This window comes from Panulirus ornatus, chromosome 17 (genome assembly GCF_036320965.1).
Source record: "Panulirus ornatus isolate Po-2019 chromosome 17, ASM3632096v1, whole genome shotgun sequence".
Lineage (NCBI taxonomy): Eukaryota > Metazoa > Arthropoda > Malacostraca > Decapoda > Palinuridae > Panulirus > Panulirus ornatus.
This window is the reverse complement of record NC_092240.1, coordinates 17394781-17418214: the sequence shown is the minus strand read 5'-3', so window position 1 is coordinate 17418214 and position 23434 is coordinate 17394781. Positions and strand designations below refer to the sequence as shown.

The following is a 23434-nucleotide window of genomic DNA, read 5'->3' as shown; positions in this document are numbered from 1 at the left end:
GTAAAGACAGGTGGACATACGGCGACACTTTAGGACGATTATGAACACAACTGGACGTATGTGGATATGAGGAGACACTTGTCAGCTGAGTTGGTCATGTGAGGATACGTTAAGAGGCGCCTGGAAGCATGCAAGGGGCGCCTGGAAACACTGCAGGACGAACAAGGGGCGTCTAGCACTGCTGGATACGTGCACGACGCCTGCAAGCAATGCTGGATACGCTAAAGGTCACGTCAGGATGCATGGCAGCAGTGCTGGATATGTAAAAGGTCACCTTTCAGCAATGCTGGACATGCATGGAACTAGTGGAAGCACTGCTGGACATGCAAGGAGCGCCTGGAAGCACTACTGGACACGCAAAGAGTCATCCGGAAACAATGTTAGACATGCAAGGGGCGCCTGGAATGATTGCTGGACACTTTTGTACCTGCAGAAGAATTAGTAAACAAGTGGACGTATGTTGATGTGTCCAGGGGGGACATGCTTGTAGTCTCAAAGTAGCCTGGAGTGACCTGTGTGTACTCCGGTAGATGAAGAACTGCCTCTCTACGACCCTTAAGAATACCAACAGTTTTGATGTATATTGTCTCCAGGAATCGTTGTAATATCGTGAGAGAACTGTGAACTAGAATGAAAAATATGAAAGCAACTGCAGCGGTAGGGTATGCGAATGCTGCTGCAACAGAAGAATATCCCGACAGAACTGTAAGACTAGGATACTTGGAAGCTACAGTAGTATCAGGACATCCGGACGTAAATGCAGCAGTAGGATATCCAAACAAAACTGCCGCGGTAAGATATCCGGACTCAGTTAAGCCAGGCATGTCAAGGTGCTCAGGGATTTAGGACGTTTGAAAGCAAGCAGCAAGTCTCCGCCGATGGCTCTGCTGACTGTGGAAGAGGAATGATGGCATAGGATTCTAGTGATGTGGAAAATGACTTCATTGATTCCATGACGCGGGACATGGGGAGATGAGGATGCATGTGAATGACCTGTACTGCATGGCGGTGGGTGGCAGTGGAGGTCAAACCGATGATGAGATGTTGGTATATTTAACCCGAGAGGCACTGAAGATCTGTCCTCAGTGTGGAAATAATGTTCTGAATTACATCAGAGATTGAAGATATGTAGATAACATCTTAGCTCAGAAGAGATACACAGGCTGTAAAAGAGACTCACAGAACATAGACCTACAGAGCTTACAATCTATGTACACAATGTACACAAGAGAGTCACAGAACCTACAACTGAATTACAGAATGTACAAGAGACTCACAGAACCTACAACAGACTAACAACGTGCTATAGGCTCACAGACGTACGACAGACTAACAAAAGGCTCACAGAACGTACAGTTGGCTGAAAGAAGGTGCAAGGGATCCACAGGAAGTGTCGTGCCAGAGATGCACAGAACGAACGGTTAACTTCCAGAACTAACAAGACACTCGTGCACCTCACGCCGAGGTTACAGCTCTCGCGGGAGGGGAACACATAGGTTGATTGCATATAGAAAATACAAAATATGCATCGTAAAGGAACATTGAAAGCGTAGGAGGGACTTAGAGCGATGTAGAACAATTTGGAAAGACTCACTTATAGGATAAGAAGATGCAGAGGGCGGGGAGGAGGGCGGCGACGGAGACGCTGTAGGCGGCGATGTGTACATACAGGCGACGGTGGATGTTCTGCTCGACGCTGCAGGAGGTGTAGTTGCTCCACTCCTGCCGCCCCGCCGGCCGGAACCACCGGCCGTCCGGCTCGCACCTCTTCGACGCCAGTTCTGTCGGAGGTCGTGAGGTCGGGTCGTTCAGTGGGTGGTGGTGGTGAGCACAGGCTAGCCGCTAGAGGCGCTCTCCTGCTGAGTCTGACTCACACAGTGAGTCGGGGGGATTGTATGGTCATGCGGCTAACATGCACAACATGGGAATGGCCGGGATGTGATGCCTGCAAGACTCCGTCCCACGACATGATGGTGATGAGCGTGGGTGACGCTGGTATGTCAGTGTTAGTTAAATAATCCCAAACAAATCATATGATCCACAACATTCCCTCCCCAGCTGACCCGGACCAGCACCAAAGCTTGCTGGGATATGTCTCCGTCTCTTGAACACGGCGGCACGACCCTTGAACACGGCGGTACGACCCTTGACCACGGCGGCACGACCCTTGACCACAGCGGTACGACCCTTGAACACGACGGTACTACCCTTGAACACGGCGGTACGACCCTTGACCACGGCGATACGACCCTTGAACACAGCGGTACGACCCTTGACCACGGCGGTACGACCCTTGAACACAGCGTTACGACCCTTGAGCACGGCGGTACGACCCTTGAACACGGCGGTACGACCCTTGGACACGGCGGTACGACCCTTGAGCACGACGGTACGACCCTTGAACACGAATGGCTTTCCCATTGACCTGAAGGACTGTACCGTCTGCCTAAGAAGCGTGCATCGTCGTGCTCAGGAGGTTAACGACCCAATGACCAGTACGTGCCACTGCAGCAGCAGACGACCTTCAGAACTAGTTGTAGCGTCGTCCAGAACTCGTCCCGACAACCTATTGTCCCTCAGAAGGAGGCACTCGTCATGCGAAGCGGCGTGCACACGGCCTGCATGACCCAAGCACGTGCGTGGGTGGATCGCGGATGAAGGAACACATGACAAACTCAGCAAATCTGAGTAAACATAACAGTAAATATTGGAGCGTCATAACACCGTTAGGTTTCTTAGGTGCCAAGGGCGGACTGCTAGGCTGCCTTATCTGGTCCCCACGCGAATTAGGGTTCTACGCCAACCTACATAAAAGTTTGGGAACAAAATATATTTTCTGTTTAAGTCCAAGCTCGAATAATGTATCCATAATCATTTGCGATATATATATATATATATATATATATATATATATATATATATATATATATATATATATATATATATATATATATTTATTATACGTAGTTGCTGTCTCCCACGTTAGCGAGGTAACGCAAGGAAACAGAGTAAAGAACGGCCTAACCTACTCACATACACATGTATATACATAAAAGCTCACACACGTACATACACAGACTTATACATATATACCTATGTACATATCCGTACTTGCTGCCTTCATCCATTCTCGTCTCCACCCCGCCACACATGAAATGGCACCCCTCTCCCCCCTCCCGTGCGCGAGGTAGCGTTGGGAAAAGACAACAAAAGCCACATTCGTTCACACTCGGTCTCTATCTGTCATGTATAATGCACCGAAACCACAGCTCACTTTCCACATCCAGGCCCTACAACACTTTTCATCGTTTACACACACACACACACACAGCCACACACACACATTTTATATATATATATATATATATATATATATATATATATATATATATATATATATATATATATGTATATATATATTATCGCGTAAGGGTAAGAGAGATGTGTGGAAATAAAAAGAGCGTGGTTGAGAGAGCAGAAGAGGGTGTTTTGAAGTGGTTTGGGCACATGGAGAGAATGAGTGAGGAAAGATTGACCAAGAGGATATATGTTTCGGAGGTGGAGGGAACGAGGAGAAGAGGGAGACCAAATTGGAGGTGGAAAGATGGAGTGAAAAAGATTTTGTGTGATCGGGGCCTGAACATGCAGGAGGGTGAAAGGAGGGCAAGGAATAGAGTGAATTGGAGCGATGTGGTATACCGGGGTTGACGTGCTGTCAGTGGATTGAATCAAGGCATGTGAAGCGTCTGGGGTAAACCATGGAAAGCTGTGTAGGTATGTATATTTGCGTGTGTGGACGTATGTATATACATGTGTATGGGGGGGGGGGGTTGGGCCATTTCTTTCGTCTGTTTCCTTGCGCTACCTCGCAAACGCGGGAGACAGCGACAAAGCAAAAAAAAAAAAAAAAAAAAATTATATATATATATATATATATATATATATATATATATATATATATATATATATATATATATATATATACACATATATATGTTTAATTGATTATGACTACTAAATCATCAATTATCAGTATTTTGCTGTTCTCAAATTGCCAAGCGATTCTCTCATCCTGCTCAGGTAGCTTACCACTGACCTAAGGAGTTTTCATCAGTGACCTGTAGTGAGGGAGCGGGGAGTGTGAGGGGCCGACGAGGTAGCAAGGTGAGGAGGGAAGGCTGGTGAGGGGAGACAAGGGAGTACGGAGGCAGCTGACACGTACGTGCAGAACATTGTATTATGAAGTAAACAGAGAGATGAGTTGGACTGAGCAAAAATGTTGAAAGTGATGTTAATTGCAAATTAGGACGTCATTCGCAGCTTATGCTGGAGGTCTGAATTATTCCATGGTAATGCAACTCTCCCCCCCCCCCGCGGTCTTTAATTAGCACACACACACATACACACACACACACACACACACCCACACACACACACACACAAACCATCCAGATAAGCAGATGTTACCAACTCAAGAGTGACTTCTACACCTGCTGGGTTTGTCGTAAGGAGTGACTCTTAAGACCTATGTAGCAGGTCAAGGATGCATTTGAAGAGTACTTAACCATTTTGTTCACAGTATAAGTACCCAGGAAGCTATGAAACATGTTTGAGTCTGATGAATATGAAAAAAAAAAAAGGAATATCATATTGCGGTACATCAACCGTTTCTTGTGATGAGGAAGTTCCACAGTTTACAGCCTGTAACAAAGGTATGGTAAATACTATAGCTATAGTGCCAGTGTGTATAGTAAGATGTGATTTCAGAAGGGATCGGGTCAGCACCACACAGGTGCGCCCGTATTGTGTGGTCAATAATCAGTATTTATTATAGGAACGTAGAGACTGTATCGTGGTGGTAGTGGTGGTGGTTTGGTCTGGATGAAGTAATAACAAGTTACTGCATCTTTTCCGCTGTGTCATGTACAAATGTAACTTGCAGTTCGTGTTAATTTTCGATAACTCTTAGAACATGAGAATATTTGCCGCTGTGTGCTAAGTAAGGTGAGTTATACAAGCTTATCTGATAAATTTAATGATATACCAGGTTTAAAAAGAGATGATGAATAAATATCGCATAAGATAAATAAGATAACTGATACTAGGTATGAGCAACGAAATGTCGGCTGGCCAGATAATGGACATCGTGTTATTTTCCCACGTATTATTTATATAGTATCTTGAGTAATGATGTCGTTGGGTATATTTGGTTAGTTATTTCAAAGCTTATCTGGAAGGCCAAGTAATATAAAGAGTTCCGTGTAATCTTATCGACTGATACCAAGCTGGACATTTGTATGCATCACTCGTAAGGACACCGAGCCATGCAGTGAACCCCCTACCACAGAACCTCACTCCCACCACACTCACGCCACACTCACACCACACTCACACCACACTCACACCACATTCACGCCACACTCACACCACACTCACGCCACATTCACGCCACACTCCATGAAAGCTCTTACCATTAGCCTCAGTTTTCCTGAAGTACTATGTAATATTATGCTTCTTACGTATTGAATCCCCATCATATGTTCGGCATTACAGGATAACAATGAAGTCCCCGAAATAAGTATAACATGTAACACCGTATGAACACATTCCTCCTACAGGGTGTACTCATACGTTGCATATTTAACATAAAACTCTGGGAAATTATTATTGTGATCTTGTATGGATTTGTATACTACATATGTGTACATACATGATAATTACGTATTACAGTAAGTCTTCAATAATACCAGCCTGTAGAGAGAAGTCTGATAAGATCAAACATTCCATCTATTGCATGAGAACTACTGAGCCACAGTGCAGACACCCGGGGCGGTGTGGCAGGGTAGCGGATGGGAAGAAACCAGTGAAAAATGACGTCCTGCACGAGGGTTCCTGTATAGCCTCATCACTAATGTTATGTTAACACTATCTTTTACCAAACGTCCTCATTCCGCTGCTTCACGCTAGGATCACCCGTGGCGGCCCCACACATCATGCCTCACTTTACCCTCACGCCACGTCTTCCTCGCTCCACCCTCACCCCTCCATCAACCCCATCCATTGTGATTCCACCTCTGGCAGTCAAATCATCTTAATTAGGTTTTTATCATTCGTCATTAGGCTCTGATAATATCTCATTCCATTTATAAATGTTTATTATTTCCTACCCGGGTCAAGGTATTAGCGCTACCACAATCAGTGTATCACTAGTGTAGAAGGATGAATGGCGTGGTCGGTCTGAGTCACGGCCCGAGCTCAGAGAACGCCTCTTAATCCGCGTCTGGCATCGAACTCACGAACTGACTACTTACTCTCACGTTCACAAGCCACGCCGAGGAAGGAAAGACATCGCAATAACATTTCGTTGGTTTGTCGAAAACGAGGTTAACGCCACATATGGTGAGACGGTGCGGGTTCTAGTAACGACTTCGACATGATGAGCAAAACTCTGGGGGAATACAACTGGGAGTGGCGGATTGACAACGCTGTCTGCCCCGGTTGGAGTAGAGGCGTCTTGCCATGTCGTTACTCCTGTGCGTGTTTACGTGCATCCACATCCCAGCATAAACCAGATAACCATTGATAGAAGAGCAGGCTGCAGAAGTAATAAACTAAGTTCATTTAACGTGTTGGCAAATACGTGCTATACTCATTAAAGTTTGCCAGCGTCAAATGTTTGTCAACAATGACCCGACGAAACTAGCGATTCGATGGACAGACTGCTGGTTCCTCACCACCTACCCCCTCAGTTTCCTCCAGACCTCGCATGCAGCAGGTCCCCGGCGGTATAGTACAACCGGTGGGATGATTAAACTTGTACCACATGATACTGCGTTCGAACCGGACGACGTGAAGTTGTGTTTGGATTTCTGTGAAATTCAAACGAGTGTGTGTCCGGCCGTTGGTGTACACGACAATACAATCCTCGTATATAGTGAATACCGTGTATCAGAAAGTTATTGTACAAGTGATTAATAATTTTCAAGAAAAACGTCGTGTATGTTAACTACCATACACCAGAAAGTTATTGTATGTGATTAGTTTAAAAGAATATATACTGTATAGCATAGAAAGTTATAGCACAAGTGATTGATATTTAAGAAAAATCGTATATATTGAATAACACAGAAAATTATTGTACAAGTTATTGATTTAAAAGAATATATACTGTATAACATTGAAAGTTATAGCACAAGTGATTGATATTTAAGAAAAACCGTATATAGTGAATAACATACATCAGAAAATTATTGTACGTTATTAATTCAAAAGAATATATACCGTATAACATACAGTAGAAAGTTATTGTACGTGATTAAAAGAATATATATTGTATAACATACCAGAAAGTTATTGTCCAAGTGATTAATTTTCTAAAAAAAACATAGTGTATATCATATACCATACAGTTATTGCACAAGCGATTAATTTCAATAAAAACATTATATATAGTTTATATCATGAGAAAGTTATTGTACAAGTGATTAATTATCCATAAAAGACATCGTATATAGTGAATACCATATATCAGAAAGCATCGGATACATTTGAAATTAGACAAAAATTGATAATTTCTAAAGAAAAATTCAGCGAATAATTTGTTTTTAAATTCACCGGCCGTCGTAGCTCAAGTGAGTACATCTACGTTTTATTTTTGTAGAAACACGATGATTAATCTTGTGGAAATGACTGAGTTATTAAGTTGGAATAAAACTTTTCTTAAGCACGATATGAACTGCGGGTGAGAAAATGGGGGGGGGGGGGGGGGGGGGCAAGGATGATGTATGATTTGTATGATGCTTCGCTGTGATTGGCTGGAAAACCATTATTTTGTTGCGTTGTTAGGCTTATGTGCCTTCACCCGTTCTTGTTTCTCTGCGCTACCTCGCTAACGCGGGTGATGGCCATTAAGTATAGTAAGAAATAGATAAGAATATATATATATATATATATATATATATATATATATATATATATATATATATATATATATATTGGTAAGTGAATAGCTGGCACTTGGGATTGGCCATAGCAATTTTTGGCATTTTCTGGCGGAAGTGCTCGTCCTCCATCACACACATGGCTTAGGATATCATTATTTATTTTTTGTCATTGATGTGAATGATGTCACATAATTTGTAAGTGAAATATAAAATCAATACCTCATAGTATGCATGTCACTGTGATAGTAACATATCGTTATGTGTGACATGGAGTCCCACCTGCCTGTTTAAGATAACCTGAAATACTCTTGACATTTCTATCACTTATTTTGTGGGAAAATGCTTGTTGATTTTCTGGAATAATCAATGATCGAAATTTATAAGCCCAGGAAAGGGACTTTCAAGCAATGTAATATGAGCGAGGCTTTGGAAGAAGGGAAGTAATGCGTTGTGTTAAGGGGAAAGGCGGTACGATGCTTCACTCTGAGTGGCTGAAAAATTTACGTTGCCTCGCACTGATTAGGTAACAAAAGTACGTTTCTTTGTAACTGGTTTGTGCGCTTATACCTATTAACCGTAATTCTCGGTGGCAAGGAAATTTCTGAGGTATTTGGAAGAAAATAAAGCTCAAGTAGTATAATGAAGATTGGCTGCACATCGTAGGATAGAAAAATGGAAAATTGGCAGATGTGGTTGAACAGTTGAGAAGGGTTGATAGCCGTTGACAGTATGCCACTTGGATAATCAGGTGTGGTTGGCGGCCGCCTCGCGCGTTTTGTATCACACACACACACACACACACACACAGACGTGCCTTAGAATATCAATATTTGTCTTTCACATTGATGTGAATTATGTGATATATTGTGTAAGGGAAAATACTCAAAACTGTAAATGTGTGGGTAACTTACTGTAAGAGAAACAAATCGCCACGTCTGACAGGGATTCCCACCTGCCAGTATAAGGTGTTCTGATTTTATTTTTTGGGAAAAAATGGTCCGATTTTTCGTGATAGTTAACGATCGAAATATATTGGCTCAGGAAAAGAATTTTCAAGCAGTGTAATATGAGCGTGGCTTATGAAGAAGGGAAGACAAGCATTGTGATTGGCGGAGAGGTGTTAGATGCTTTGCTCTGATTGGCCATCAAAAATATGCTGCATCATACCAATGATTGGTTAATAAAATTTTGATGCTTCATTGTAACTGGTTTGTGCTCCTTCACCTTTTAACCCTAACTCCCGGTTGCCTGAATGTTTTTAATATGTCTTGGAAGAACAAAATGCTCTTCTATAGAGAAGATTGCCTGCCTCCTGGTAGGATATGAAAAAAGAAGAAAAAAAAAAGGCAGTGGCTGAAGGGGTTGGTAGCAGTGGTTGGACATTTCGGAAGTGTTCGTACGTCCTACATGACACATGAATGGCTGAGAATACGAATATTATTTCATACTAATGTAAATGATTTCATATTTCATATAAGCAAAAACAGAAGAATAATGACTACCGTATAATGTCAGTATTATGGTATCTGCGTACGAAACAAATCGTCACGTGTGACAGAAGTCTCACTTGCCAGTATTTACTATTTTGATATATTTGCATTTTATTTTGTGAGAAAAAGGTAATTGATTTTCAGTAATAGTTAATGAACGAAATTCATAAGCTCAGGAAAATAATTTTCATGCAAATTACCATGATGAGCGAGGCTTAGAAATAAAAGGAAGATGGCAAGACATGTGTTATGATTGGCTGAGACATTATGATGCTTCGCTCGGACTGTTTGAAAATATTATGCTGTTGTGCACAGACTGGTGAACAAAAGTATAATGTTCCATTGTGACTGGTTTGTGTCGCTGACGAATTATGCAGGCCACTGCTGCCAACCTTTTCAAAGTGCCAGTCATTGCTGCCAACCCGACCGAATTATCCAATCCAGTCTGCCAGCCCTTTCGAATTGTCCAACCCAGTCGTGTCAACCTTTCCGAATTGTCCAGCCCACTGCTGCCAACCCTTTCGAATTGTCCAGCCCACTGCTGCCAACCCTTTCGAATTGTCCAGCCCACTGCTGCCAGCCCTTACGAAATGTCCACCTACCGCTGCCAACATTACCGAACTGACCAGCCTACTCATAGCAACCTTTCCGAACTATTCTCACCCCACTACTGCCAGTCTTTCCCAGTTGACATTCCCTACAAAGATGCATCCGATCAAACTTAATGTTGCAAATTGGCTTTTTTTTCTTTTAAAGCACATTTGCTTATTTTAGGAAATGGACGGAGATAATTAGTGGGGGCTCACAAGCAAATCACAACGAAGCGTCATAACGTCTTTTAGCCAATCAGATCGAAGCATTATAACGCTTTTCAACCAGTCAGATGGAAGCATTATGATGCCTTACAGCCAAATCACTATGCATGTCTTCCCTTCCTCCATCACTTTTCCCCTAAGTCTTCCTCATTAGTTTGAAAAATACCATCGCGAGTTTAAGACTTCCAGTCATTGTTTATTACTTAAAGCCAACCACCCTGTTCACACAAATAGAACTTTAGAATGTATAATGATTAACAAAGTAGTAAATCAACTGGCATCTGGACTCCTTGCCAGATGTGCAGTTTTGTTTACATTAAAATCACTCAAGACTGGGATACGGTCTTAGTGTTTTTATGTTAAGATTTGATTTTTATATATAAAGTGAAAACCCATTCGTACGAATCCTGGCTGTTGGAAGGTATTATGTGATTCATTTTTATTTTATTATACTTAATCGCTGTTTCCCTCGTCAGCGAGGTAGCGCAAGGAAACACGAAGAAATGGCCCAACCACCCACATACACAAATATATACATAAACTCCCATACACGCACATATACATACATATACATTTCAACGTGTTCATAAACATATGTACACATATGTACTTGCTGCCTTCATCCACTCTCGTCGCCAACCCGCCACACATGAAATAGCACCCCCCCCCCCCCCCCCTCCAGCGAGGTAACGCCAGGAAAAGACAAAAAAGGCCACATTTTTTCACACATTGTCTAGCTGTCATGTGTAATGCACCAAAACCACAGCTCCCTTTCCACATCCAGGCTCCACAGACCTTTCCATGGTTTACCCCAGACGCTTCACATTCGTTGGTACAATCCATTGACAGCACGTGATGTGTGTGTGTGTGTGTGTGTGTGTGTGTGATGTTAATTAGTTTTATACGATCTTAAAGCTTCAACTGTCATACATTCATGGAATTCCAGATTTTGCTTTGCGCACACACACAGTATCTTGCCTTTTGTGACGTCAGGCTTCAATATTACTGTTTTATGGATACTTTTACTCTGGCCAGAGAATTACTGTAGTATTTGTAAAAAAAAAAAAAAAAAATAAAGGGACCGTGAGAATCTTATGGGCGTTAGAAGGTTGCTGGTTATGGTGTGGAGGAGAATGCTAATAACTTGGAAGAGGAGAGGTCGTTACCACAGCACACGGAGGAGAGAGGCGGGCAGGAACATACTGGTGTGGAGGAGTGGTTTTCTTTGGAGGACGGCAGAAGAGGGCACAGCTTGTCAGAAGAAGGGAACTCCTTGACGTGGTGGATGTGGTAGAGGACGGGAGGAACCTACCGTTACAGGAGGGTATGTCATGTGGTAGAGGACGGGAGGAACCTACCGTTACAGGAGGGTATGTCATGTGGTAGAGAACGGGAGGAACCTACCGTTACAGGAGGGTATGTCATGTGGTAGAGGACGGGAGGAACCTACCGTTACATGACGGGAGGAGCTTAGTGGCATAAGAGGGCACCTTGCGGTGGTGGATGTGGTAGAGAACGGAGGGAACTTACTTGTACATGAGGGCACTTTGCCATGGTAGATGTAGGAAGGACAAGGTCTTTGGGCCTGGGTGTCGGGAGGCGAGGCGAACCAGCACTGCCAGCCGTCCCACGTGTTAGGACAGTATCCTGTAACGAGACAAGACACTGTTACCTTCCCAGCAAGACGGAGGAGGACGATATGTTGTCACAATACCTTCTTCCTCATGCTCATGCCACGGTGTCAGTCGCTAATGTCACTAGAAAGAAAGACAGAGACAAATTAGGTTAAGATCTTCAGTGCAACCTTGAGTTCGATATTACTACCCTTAAACTCGACGGTACGACCCTTGGCTATGATGGTAGGGTAAGGTCAAAGGTCGGACTATCATACCCCAAGGGTCGAACCGTCGCTCTTCAAGACCCCTTTATGATGGGTTCGACGGTTCCCGGTGCTCTGGACTAAACCCAGAAGGTCATGAAGGAGACGAGAGTGGCACCATGGAAGGTATGGTCATCATGACCCAAGACACCAGCTTGATGGAACTTTTCTGGGTCGTGTCCGTGATACGCTGGTGTCAGATGACGGATCATTTGCCATGTTGCCGCATTTTGTGGCTGTTTGAAGGGTTGTGGCTCTTGTTGTCTAGGAAACAATCGTTTTGTGTCGGTTGACGTTTGACAAGCAGTGTTCTTGGTCTCTTGCCTGAGAGTCTGTCTTTCTCCATGATTAACAGGTGGTCACCATGTTCCTCACCTGTACGGCGGCTGCTCGTGGGTGGGTGTATCCTTGTGGTCTAGTCAGCACTGCCCTGCAGTCGTCGGTGATCTGTCACTTGTTCATAACAATAGTTCGTAGAGGCTGAGGTGTAGTGTATGTTAGCACAGCTGCGCTCGTAGACTCTTCCGCGCCAAGCTACCTCATCTACAGTGTGTCAGTATTTTAGTTGTTCTCATTTCATTATCATATCACCGGCGGAAAATAAATACATTTACTTCCTTCTCACGTGAGACTTCATCCCTCCCATAGCTGTCTGACTGAGTGCAAAACATCGGACCGTACGCATTTCAAGCAAATTCAATTCCAACCTGAAAAGGAGTCTGGACATCCTGGAAAAAGAATTCTCTCGGCGAGATGGTCCTGCTGGCGCGGCCGATTGTGTGCTATGGGTAAAAAGCTTTTACAGAAGCAAGGTGGCTGAGGTGCAGACCACGTCTAGAAGGTGTGGTGGTGACAGAAAGGCTGCTACCCATAGTATCGCTCGTCTGTTGTATTATAGTTGGTGTAGGTTGATGCAGTAGTGTTTAGTTGGATTATAAAACGACGTAACGTCATTGTATACGGGAATATAATGGATGATTTACTTCCACTATGATTGTGCGTACACACGGTAGAAAATAAAAAGTATCTCATCACTCTAGCGTGAAACATTATAACACCACGAACGAAGCATTTTCAGAAATGCCCCTTGGTCAAGCCTCAACACTGGTCGCTCTGCTTTCACGGTATTGTAACGCATGGATTGCTGGTGATATTTCCTGTCATTTGCCATAAAAATGTTACACTGATTTCATATTTGGATAGAAATAACAATAAATGAGGCCCGCCATGATCATGAGGAAGTGTGTCTCGCACTCATGCTTGCCAACCCTACCGAGAGAACACGAATCGTATTGATCTTTTCGAAATTCATTGGACCCATCCGGGAAGACACTGTCTTCTTAACTTTTGTACCTGATTCTCTAAGAGGTCAGGAAAAGTTACGCACATCCAAGATCCTCTCAATATTTTGTTGTGTCACAGTGTTCCAGGTAGACTGTACTTACATCTCCCTCCGTCTCCCGCTGACGCCAGCAGACATTTAGGTATATGTTATGTCGACTAGAATGCCCATCCAAGGCATGCTCGTGGTCTTATGATGAACACAGTCAGGGTAAGTCGCTCATAAGGCCTTAGAATATGTTTAGAATTTCTGAATCACTGTACTTAGAAGTTTAAGATGGAACTCATGTAAGTTATATACTTAACTACTTTATACTCTCAGATACCCTTGGTGTAGCACTATACTGACTTGTGGTTCATGGCATAATAGCAATACGCTCCACGTTTGCATATTATGACCCGTTGAAACCAGACTTGCATTAATTACGGAGGAATAGTCATTTCCAGGATAGAAAGGAGGTATCACACACCTGCTTATCCTCGGGAGTGGCTATGTTAGGTCAGGTCAGAATAGGTCAAGTTAGATTGGGTTACATAATATTAGGAGAGAGAGAGAGAGAGAGAGAGAGAGAGAGAGAGAGAGAGAGAGAGAGAGAGAGGCTGTACCCCACCTCTCTTTGCACCGTAACACACTAGGGTTGTCCTGTGGATGGTGGATAATGTTAGATGATTAATTATCTCTTGTAGATATGCTATAGATGTATTTAGGTAAAATTAATGTAGAGACTAGAGCTAAGTGACATGTATATATATATATATATATATATATATATATATATATATATATATATATATATATATATCTTTTGGAAAGGATCACAATTTTGCGCGTGATCAAGTATATTCCTGAGTCCACGGGGAAAATGAAACACGTTAAATGTTTCATTTTCCCCGTGGACTCATAAGAATATATATATATATATATATATATATATATATATATATATATATATATATATATATATATTCTTTTTTTTTGTACTTTGTCGCTGTCTCCCGCGAAAGAATGGCCCAAACCACCCACATATACATGTATATACATAAAAGCCCACACACGCACATATACATACCTATACATTTCAACGTATACATACATATGCATACAGACATATACATATATACACATGCACATATTCATACATGCTGCCTTCATCCATTCTCGTCGCCACCCCGCCACACATGAAATGACACCCCCATCCTCCGCGTGCGCGCGAGGTAGCACCAGGAAAGGACAACAAAGGCCACACTCGTCCACGCTCAGTCTCTAGCTGTCATGTGTAATGCACCGAAACCACAGCTCCCTTTCCACATCCAGGCCCCCACAAAACTCTCCATGGTTTCCCCAGACGCTTCACATGCCCTGGTTCAATCCATTGTCAGCGCGTCTACCCCGGTATACCACATTGTTCCAATTCACTCTATTCCTTGCACGCCTTTCACCCTCCTGCATGTTCACGCATCGATCGCTCAAAATCTTTTTCACTTCATCCTTCCACCTCCAGTTTGGTCTCTCACTTCTCCTCGTTCCCTCCACCTCTGACAAATGTATCCTCTTGGTCAATCTTTCCTCACTCATTCTCTCCATGTGACCAAACCATTTCAAAACACCCTCTTCTGCTCTCTCAACCACACTCTTTTTATTACCACACATCTCTCACCCTTTCTTTACCTACTCGATCAGACCACCTCACACCACATATTGTCTTCAAACATCTCATTTCCAACACATCTACCCTCCTCCTTACAACCTATATATATATATAAATATATATATATATATATATATATATATATATATATATATATATATATATATATATATATATATATATACATACATACTGTGCAGTGATGCTAGCATAGGCAATGTTTGAGCACCATTGAATTGTGAGGTAAGCGTGTGTGAGTGCGTGTTAGCCTGAGCGAGTGAATGTATGGTTTTGTGCTTAGATCAGACCGGCTCAGACGTCCACCAGGGAGCAGTAAGTGAGGGCTGTGGGCGAGGCTTTGTGTTCAACGCTGACCATGGAGCTACCTAGCCAGGCTGCTGACCAGAGACTGGGGATCATGTGGCGAGGGTTGGGGACTTACCTGAGGCTTAGGATCATGTGGCCAGGGTTGGGGACTTACCTGAGGCTTGGGAACATGTGTGAGGGTTGGGGACTTACCTTAGGCTTGGGATCATGTAGCCAGGGTTAGGGACTTACCTGAGGCCAGGGTTGGGGACTTACCTGAGGCTTGGGAACATGTGTGAGGGTTGGGGACTTACCTGAGGCTTGGGATTATGTGGCCAGGGTTAGGGACTTACCTGAGGCCAGGGTTGGGGACTTACCTGAGGCTTGGGAACATGTGGCAAGGATTGGGGACTTACCTGAGGCTTGGGAACGTGTGAGGGTTGGGACTTAACTGAGGCTTGGGAACATGTGGCCAGGGTTTTGTCTGAAGCTGAAAGTCTGTATGCAGATTCTGGTGAGCTTCGTATCGATTTAAGATGCGAGGAACTTTACTCCACGTATCTCTTTAGTCTTTAGCGCACACCGTCTGACTCTAAATATATAAAATGAGGTACTTGATCAACATCCAATGTTCTGTAAACGTTTTAATGTAAGAATATAAATAAGCATTGAGTGTGGTTTGGACGTAAACTCAGTTCAGGAAATAAGTTTTGCTTGGTTCCCTCCCTAGGAGGTTCCTGATATCGAACTTTCCAGAGACTGGATGAAAACAACAAAAAAAATAACGTTGCTTATGTTAGAACAAAAAGTAATTATCTTCAGCATGCAACTTTGTATGCAGACAGGATTAATGTATTTACCGGCGGCTCAAAATGCAACGAGGTTGTAGGTTTAGCTTTATGTAGTAAACAAGAAGAATCTCATTTAACAAAACTAACGAAAGAGTCATCCATATTAACAACAGAACTATTTGGTATTCAGGATGCACTTAGATAAATGGAATGATTCCACGAATAGAAAGATGCAATCTACTTCGGTGCTCGGAGTGCTCTCACAGCCACATTACACTGCGTCCCAGCACACCCACTGCTTCAGAGCATCCAAGACTGGCTGGCTCGTAAGAGTTCACTCAGAGTGTGGACGCCTGCTGGTGTTCTGGACATGTTGGTGTTGAAGTAGCGGACGCGGAGGTTAACTCCGTGCTATCTGGTAATTATCTGGTGATCCATATACGAGAATTATACAGCTGTTTTTTTTTTTCTAAGAAGGTTACATAATTATGTTAGATATTATTGGAAGGCTAGATGGGACTTGGAGGCCCAAAAGACTAATAAACTACAGAGGATAAAGAAATGGAGTTTGACCTAATTCTTTCGACAGGACTTGCCAGCTGGAGACAAATCTGTGTCAGTTGAGGATCGATGTGTACTGTGTTGACGCACGCCCCCCTCCTTAATGGGGAGGACACTGCCCCCTGTACTGGGCACCAGCCCCTGCAGTGTTACCTGGGAACACCTACTGACGGAATGCTTCAAAATGTACGAGTCTCAGAATCACATATGAATCATACCATAACAGTGCAAGAAATATCAGTTGTGTTAAAATGCTAAACGATGATATCAGTGTAACGAGACTGATTTCATTTTTCAAGATAAGCAAGATACATAATTACATAGAAATAAGTTTAAGTTCTTAGGTATCTTTTAAAGGAAGGCCAAATGTAAAATTCTTTGAGTGGCCAAACGTAAAATTCGTTATGACTGTATCTGTATAATTCTATATTAATCATTTTACGGTCCTAGATATCTTGTTCATGCTGAACAGCGAGGAATAACCAGCTGGTTGTAATCACCGCTTTACAAAATCCATAACTTTAATGTAGCTAAGGATCGGGAGGTACTTACTGGGAAGTCAGGATACTTCTTACAACGATTCAGAGGTACTTACCGTGAGCCAAGGGCACTTACCGCGAGGCCAATAGGAATGGGACACTCACTGCCAGGCCAGGAGGTACGGGAGACTCGCCGTGAGGCCAGGGGGTTAAGGGAGACACGCTGGGAGGCTAGGAGGTAAGGAAGACAGGCTCACCGGGAGGCCAGGTGGCGGCCAGCATATGGTCGCAGCAGTGGACGGCCGCTTGGCAACAGCTCCGCCACTTGGCTCGTCCTTCCTCCCCGCTGAAAGTGGCCAGCACCGCCTCCGACCACACCGACGCCTCCTCCTGTTGGCACGGGCAAGTGACACTGCTCAGTACACCAGTCATGACGCGCATGACCTTTACAGAAACACCTGACGGTGGAAGACATGACAGAAGGACGTATTATGCGAACAAATGACACGGATACGAATGACATGACCAATGAAGGACACACGACACAACCTAAATAAAGAAACAGATACGAGACGTGCAGACACTATCTGCTGATGAAAAGTAACGTGAAATATCATAACTGTGTATGCTCCTTGTTATAGCTCAACCCCTGTACATACATACATACATATAAACAGAGTTGACGTTGGCAGCTGGCGAGGTATTACACACTTCTTACATGTAGGACCCTCACAGGCTCCCCAAGATTGTTCCGTTGCACTGACCCACACGCAACCCTCTGTAATCCTTTTGCGCTACCGCTCACAGGATGAGCATGGGGTGCGCTATGAATATGCCAGGGACACCGGCACATATCAGATGACCCCCCAGGAGAGGAAGGTTAGAGCGCACGTACCGTGCGTGCGTGCGTGGTGTACGTACAGTCAGAACCCACTGAAACAGTTTCTTTCAACCGAGCCAAGTTCACGTTAGCTGAAGACAGCGTTGCATGTATGCAGTATGATATAACTTTATGAATAAATGTATAACAACTTTTCTGTATGCAAATTCAGGTCTCCCAGCGTCGCCGAGTTTGGTCAGTTTTTAATAAAACAGTAAAGCAGCCTTTTGCTGCACTGCCGAATATAAACATTATGTTGTAAGCTGTATTGTATATGGTTGCCGTGAGAGGCGCTGTCTGTAGTGCACAGAGCAGTCGCAAGAGGCGCGCTGCCTTGGAATAACCAGATCAATATTATGGTCAATAATCTCGCAGGATAAGTGGGAGGATAAAGTGGAAAACGTTATGGTAATTGCATCGTGTGGGCCGGAGTCAATACCGGTGCTTCTAGTGTTTCCTGAAGAGGAATGTAAAATGCAGCTCTGAAGAGCGCCTCTGTACAGGCAAATGAAAGGATTAATTCGTAAGCCTCAGCGAGGCTATTTCTGTGAAAATCTTTGATGGTTGCACGACTGCTGAACGTCCCACAATATTGATACTTACGTGTTTTACTTACAGTTTTATGTATTCTGGTTTACTCACGCTGCAGCCGGTTTGGCCTAACTCCTTGAACCCTTCGACTTACCTCCTTCAGTACAGTAAGTTCTCCCCCTCCCACCCTTCCATGAGTACAACGATTAACCTCTCAACTATAATGATTCTACCGTGGATTACTCACGGCTTGTCATTGGAATCAAGGGGGTTAAGTCCTCTCAAGAGGTAAAGTCGTAGTTTTCACGGGGGGGGGGAGACATCGTAGTACTGACTAGGTTTAATTTGACCTGAATTCTCCCTCTCTCTCTCTCTCTCTCTCTCTCTCTCTCTCTCTCTCTCTCTCTCTCTCTCTCTCTCTCTCTCTCTCTCTCTCTCTCGTGCAGTGGGCAGTTCGCTCTAGCCCTGCCATCGTAACAGTCTCGTCGTAAGTACTGGTAGGTAGGTACTAGACACCCTCGCTGTACACTCAGAGGGATACTGGGAATGACCCGAGTTGTGTCTCGCCAGGGTTCGTGAGGGGAACACTGATACTTTACAAGATAAAGTCGAATCTTAAGTTATCCTGTCGTGACGTATGAACATATTTATGAATGAACTGTGTATGATTATACCTTTTCAAAAAGTAAATACGACGTTAAGGACCATAACTGTTGACATGGCAGATAGTTTGAAGTAAGTTCTCTCTTCCTCCGAGACAACACCTCCCTCAACTGTGCATTTCAAGCCAATGACAACGGCGTGATCTACATTGTAAAGCTCGAAGCTTCTGAATACATTTTTTTCCCCTGCAACTTTACTCGTATGTTCGCTTCATGTGTGTGTGTGTGTGTGTGTGCGTGTATGTATGTGTGTGTGTGTGTGTGTGTGTGTATGTGTGTGTGTGTGTGTGTGTAGAGGAGCAGAAGACCTGTTGATCCTGTAGTGTTTAAGGTCACCTTAAGGTTGATGGTGTTGCTAGCTGGAGCTAACCTTGTCTCTGAGCAGTACCACCAAACTCCCTTATCGCGAAGCTTGGCCTCGCCTCACCGTGTTCCTAAGTTATCAAGCCACACACCGTACAGACAAAGCCTTCACAACATATCTGTCGTGGCCAGGCACAACCCTGGTACGTATCATGATATTCATAGTGTGGCGCCAAATTGGGCGTGCAGGTATTTGAGAAGTTACCTCGATTTCATTTAATTACTTAATGTGGTTCCATTCACTGCAGGGTTTAAGGACACTCATGACTCCAGAATTCTCATCAGTTTGATTTCCTTTCAATACCAAAGTGCAATGGAGGCTGCACGTGTGCCTGGTGCACACCTGCATATTGCAATATTTTGTATTTCCTCATTGATTTTGTTTTTTTTCAGAGGTGAAGTAACGTGAGGAGCGGCAGGCGCGTAGCGATGTAGGAAATTGTTTATATTTTCATTTTCTTGTTTGTTGATGTCTTCAGTAGGAGGAGAGTGTACATGTATACACAACCCCATCATCCTTTGCTTCCAAGCAGGAGTGGCGGAATGATGAAGGCTTAAGAACGTATACATCCTCGACAAGACTGTCCTACTTTTCTCACCTTTAAACCCCAGCATGTACGGGGCATTTAAACCTCGGTATGTCTGGACATTTAAACCTCAGTATGTCTAGGACATTTAAACTTCAGCGTGTCCAGAGTATGCTTACTCCAGCATGTGTGGAGTATTTAAACACTAGCATGTCTGGGACATTTAAATCCCAGCATGTCTGGGACATTTAAAGCCTAGAGTGTGTAGGACATTTAGACTCCGGTATGTCTGGAAAATGTACACTGTAGCATGTGTGATGAATTTAGCCTCCGGCATATGTGGGACATTTAAATCCTGGCATGTTAAGGAGATTCAAACCCCGGCATGTTCAGGGCCTTTAAAACCTCGCATGTTTGGGGTGTTGAAATTCCCCATCACTTCATTGAGAAACCGGCAGACCAGATACGTTTAAACACCTGCCCTTTGTGGGACATTTAAACACCTGCCCTTTGTGGGACATTTAAACACTTGCCCTGTGTGGGACATTTAAACGAGGCTTGTGGGGAACCTTTATCTCGACGTTAATAGTCCTTAAAGGTTAAGCTTACACCGCAAGATTTATACCGTGGCTACAACAGCAATACAAGGGGCCCTTGCTGCATTATCTAATCTGACACACACACACACACACACACACACACAGACACACACAGACACACACACACACACACACACACACACACGAGGGAAGACAGATAGACAGGCAATCAGACATGTAGTGCGAGATAACATATGAGGCCAGGCAAGACGCCATCCCCAGCAGCTAGTCGTCAACAACCCCCCAGGTCTGGCTGGGGTGAGGTGCACGGTGACCCCAGCCGATTGCTTCTGTTGCTCCCGTGAGTCAGTCTCGGCCGCCCAGCCTCCTCACCCCAGACCCAGGAGAGCGGAACACTGCTCATGAAATACAATTTCCCTCCCGCATCCTGCCAAACAATCAACCAGTTTTTAACAGCGTTAGAATTAGTTTGTGGAAGTACTAAAAAGAGGCGCGCAAAAAACAGGAAATTGGACAGAGTTTGCTGAGTGTCTAATTTCGTTTGTGTTGGCTTCATAAATAGGTCTATTGACCGACCAGAGTTCTACCCCGACAGGTGCAGCAGGTAGTGTGCCACTTTATCAAGAAGGCAAGTTACTGAAACTGGCCAGTCTTCCGCGCGACGCTGGATTTTACATTTTTTGGATGGGAGGAGAGGCGTTGATAGGATTGGCCAGGGAAGGGTTACGAGTGGTTGTGGTGGTGGTGGTGGTGGGCGACGACGGAGAGAGGACTCGGGAGGGAGGAGCAGACTGGTGGTGAGGAAAGACGGGCAGGTTGACGGTAGTGGAGAGTTAAAAGGTTGGCGAAGCGTGAGAGGTAAAGTACCAGCGACAAGGTAATGTTGAGGACGGACGGACTAGTGAGGTGTGGGGAGACCTGTGTGGCTGGTGGTAGGGTGTCATGTCTTGTATTAGAAACATTAGCACCAAATACTCTGTATATCATCAGCCTTGTGCAGACGAAACCCAGAGATAATGATATATAGAATATCTCCTCCGCACGTGTTGTGGCGGGATTCTGAACACACAAAAAAGTTTTTTTTTTATTTATTTATTACTGAAATCTATCTTGCCTTCCTCTCTGCCAACGTGTGTATCAGATGTTTGTTGTGTCAGTCGATATTCTCTTCTCGTGTAGAGATGGAGTATGAGAAGTAAGTATCTGCGTTATCAGTCCTTGGTGCTTCAGTACTTAGGTCATTTTATCCATCAAACATACGGGAAGAAAGGATTTTTATGTTCTGATTTTGTAGGTATTGTGATATACCTTAACTAGTTATCACTTCATGGTAGCCTGAGGAGCATTATAATGTGATCTAATTATGATTGTTTGGGCTCTAGTCCTTTGTCTGTTGTGGTACTAGATGAAGTTTAGGCTGCCAGATCCTCTCATGTTGGACCTGACGCTGTGGACAGTCTCTCTGTTCCCAGGCACTCAGTATTACAGAGGACTGGCTACTGGTAGGTCATGCCCGGCACGAGCAGCCTGCTCCTGGTGCTGGTTGGTCGTATGTGAGGCAGAACAAAGCGCTGATGGCCTGTACCGTGCCATGTGGTGGTTGTGGTGAGAGAGCGTCCGAGGAGCTGATGGACAACACGAAGGAATGAGAGGTGTCACTACAGGCTGGAAGGTCACACGAAACGTGAGAAGGTGTTTCCAGGCACCGTGAGGGTGGTCGCAACGCTGAGAGGTTGGGGTCGTTGCTCAGCGGCTGTGGGTGGGTGCTGAGAGCTCGTTATCGATATCCAGAGCTGGGAATGTACAGTAAGGGCTGGTGTTAAATGCTGAGGGTTCTCGGTCCTGAGAACTTGTAAATCGATCATGAGGTCTCGTATTTAACCACTAATACTCGTAAAGTATAACTTTGTATAGACATGTGAGTGACAGAAAGATAAAGAATTCATAATCTACCATTAAATATACCGAGAAAGATATGTGGGAAATTCCAGTTTAGAGGATAATGGAAATCCTGTTGTGGGTAGTTACCCTGAAGAAAACGAATTTCCTAAATCAAAATAGTTCTCGCCAGCGGACCCTGATGTACCGAGCTTGGGGTTTCGGGCTCAGTTCCAGACATGCTCGATACAGCCCTCTTGCCCACTCCGCCACACACGCTGACACACTGTATGTGACGTTAATGGTGCACTTGGCCAAGGTTTATGGTCCGTCGACCCCACAGCCCAAGACATACCTCGCATGGCCATGACACGTCGGCCTGGCCCTGTCTGCCCCGGGGCACGTGATTGATACAGGGTCGATGAGAGAGAGACCTTAATAATGTCTTCTCTGTTAAATGATATGGGACACATATATCTTAGTTTCGTCACTACCATATGGTAAAACATACATATCTTAGTGTCTTTACTGTCAAATGATGCAATATATATATATATATATGGGTATGTTTGAAGGAATAGTGGTTCCAACAATGTTGTATGGTTGCGAGGCGTGGGCTATGGATAGAGTCGTGCGCAGGAGGATGGATGTGCTGGAAATGAGATGTTTGAGGACAATGTGTGGTGTGAGGTGGTTTGATCGAGTAAGTAACGTAAGGGTAAGAGAGATGTGTGGAAATAAAAAGAGCGTGGTTGAGAGAGCAGAAGAGGGTGTTTTGA

At 44.1% G+C, this 23434-nt stretch overlaps 1 protein-coding gene across 3 annotated transcripts in view; it reads right to left on the bottom strand.

The window, feature by feature from the left end:
• The window catches only part of LOC139754585 (parathyroid hormone/parathyroid hormone-related peptide receptor-like), a 187014-nt gene that overhangs the window by 23348 nt on the left and 140232 nt on the right, over positions 1–23434 (bottom strand). For all 3 annotated transcript variants that reach the window (XM_071671990.1, XM_071671991.1, XM_071671992.1), the window contains 3 exons: positions 17512–17644; positions 11779–11895; positions 1595–1781 (listed from right to left, as the gene is read on the bottom strand). In XM_071671990.1, the coding sequence (XP_071528091.1) occupies positions 1595–1781; positions 11779–11895; positions 17512–17644 (437 nt within the window). The remainder of the gene's footprint in view (positions 1–1594; positions 1782–11778; positions 11896–17511; positions 17645–23434) is intronic.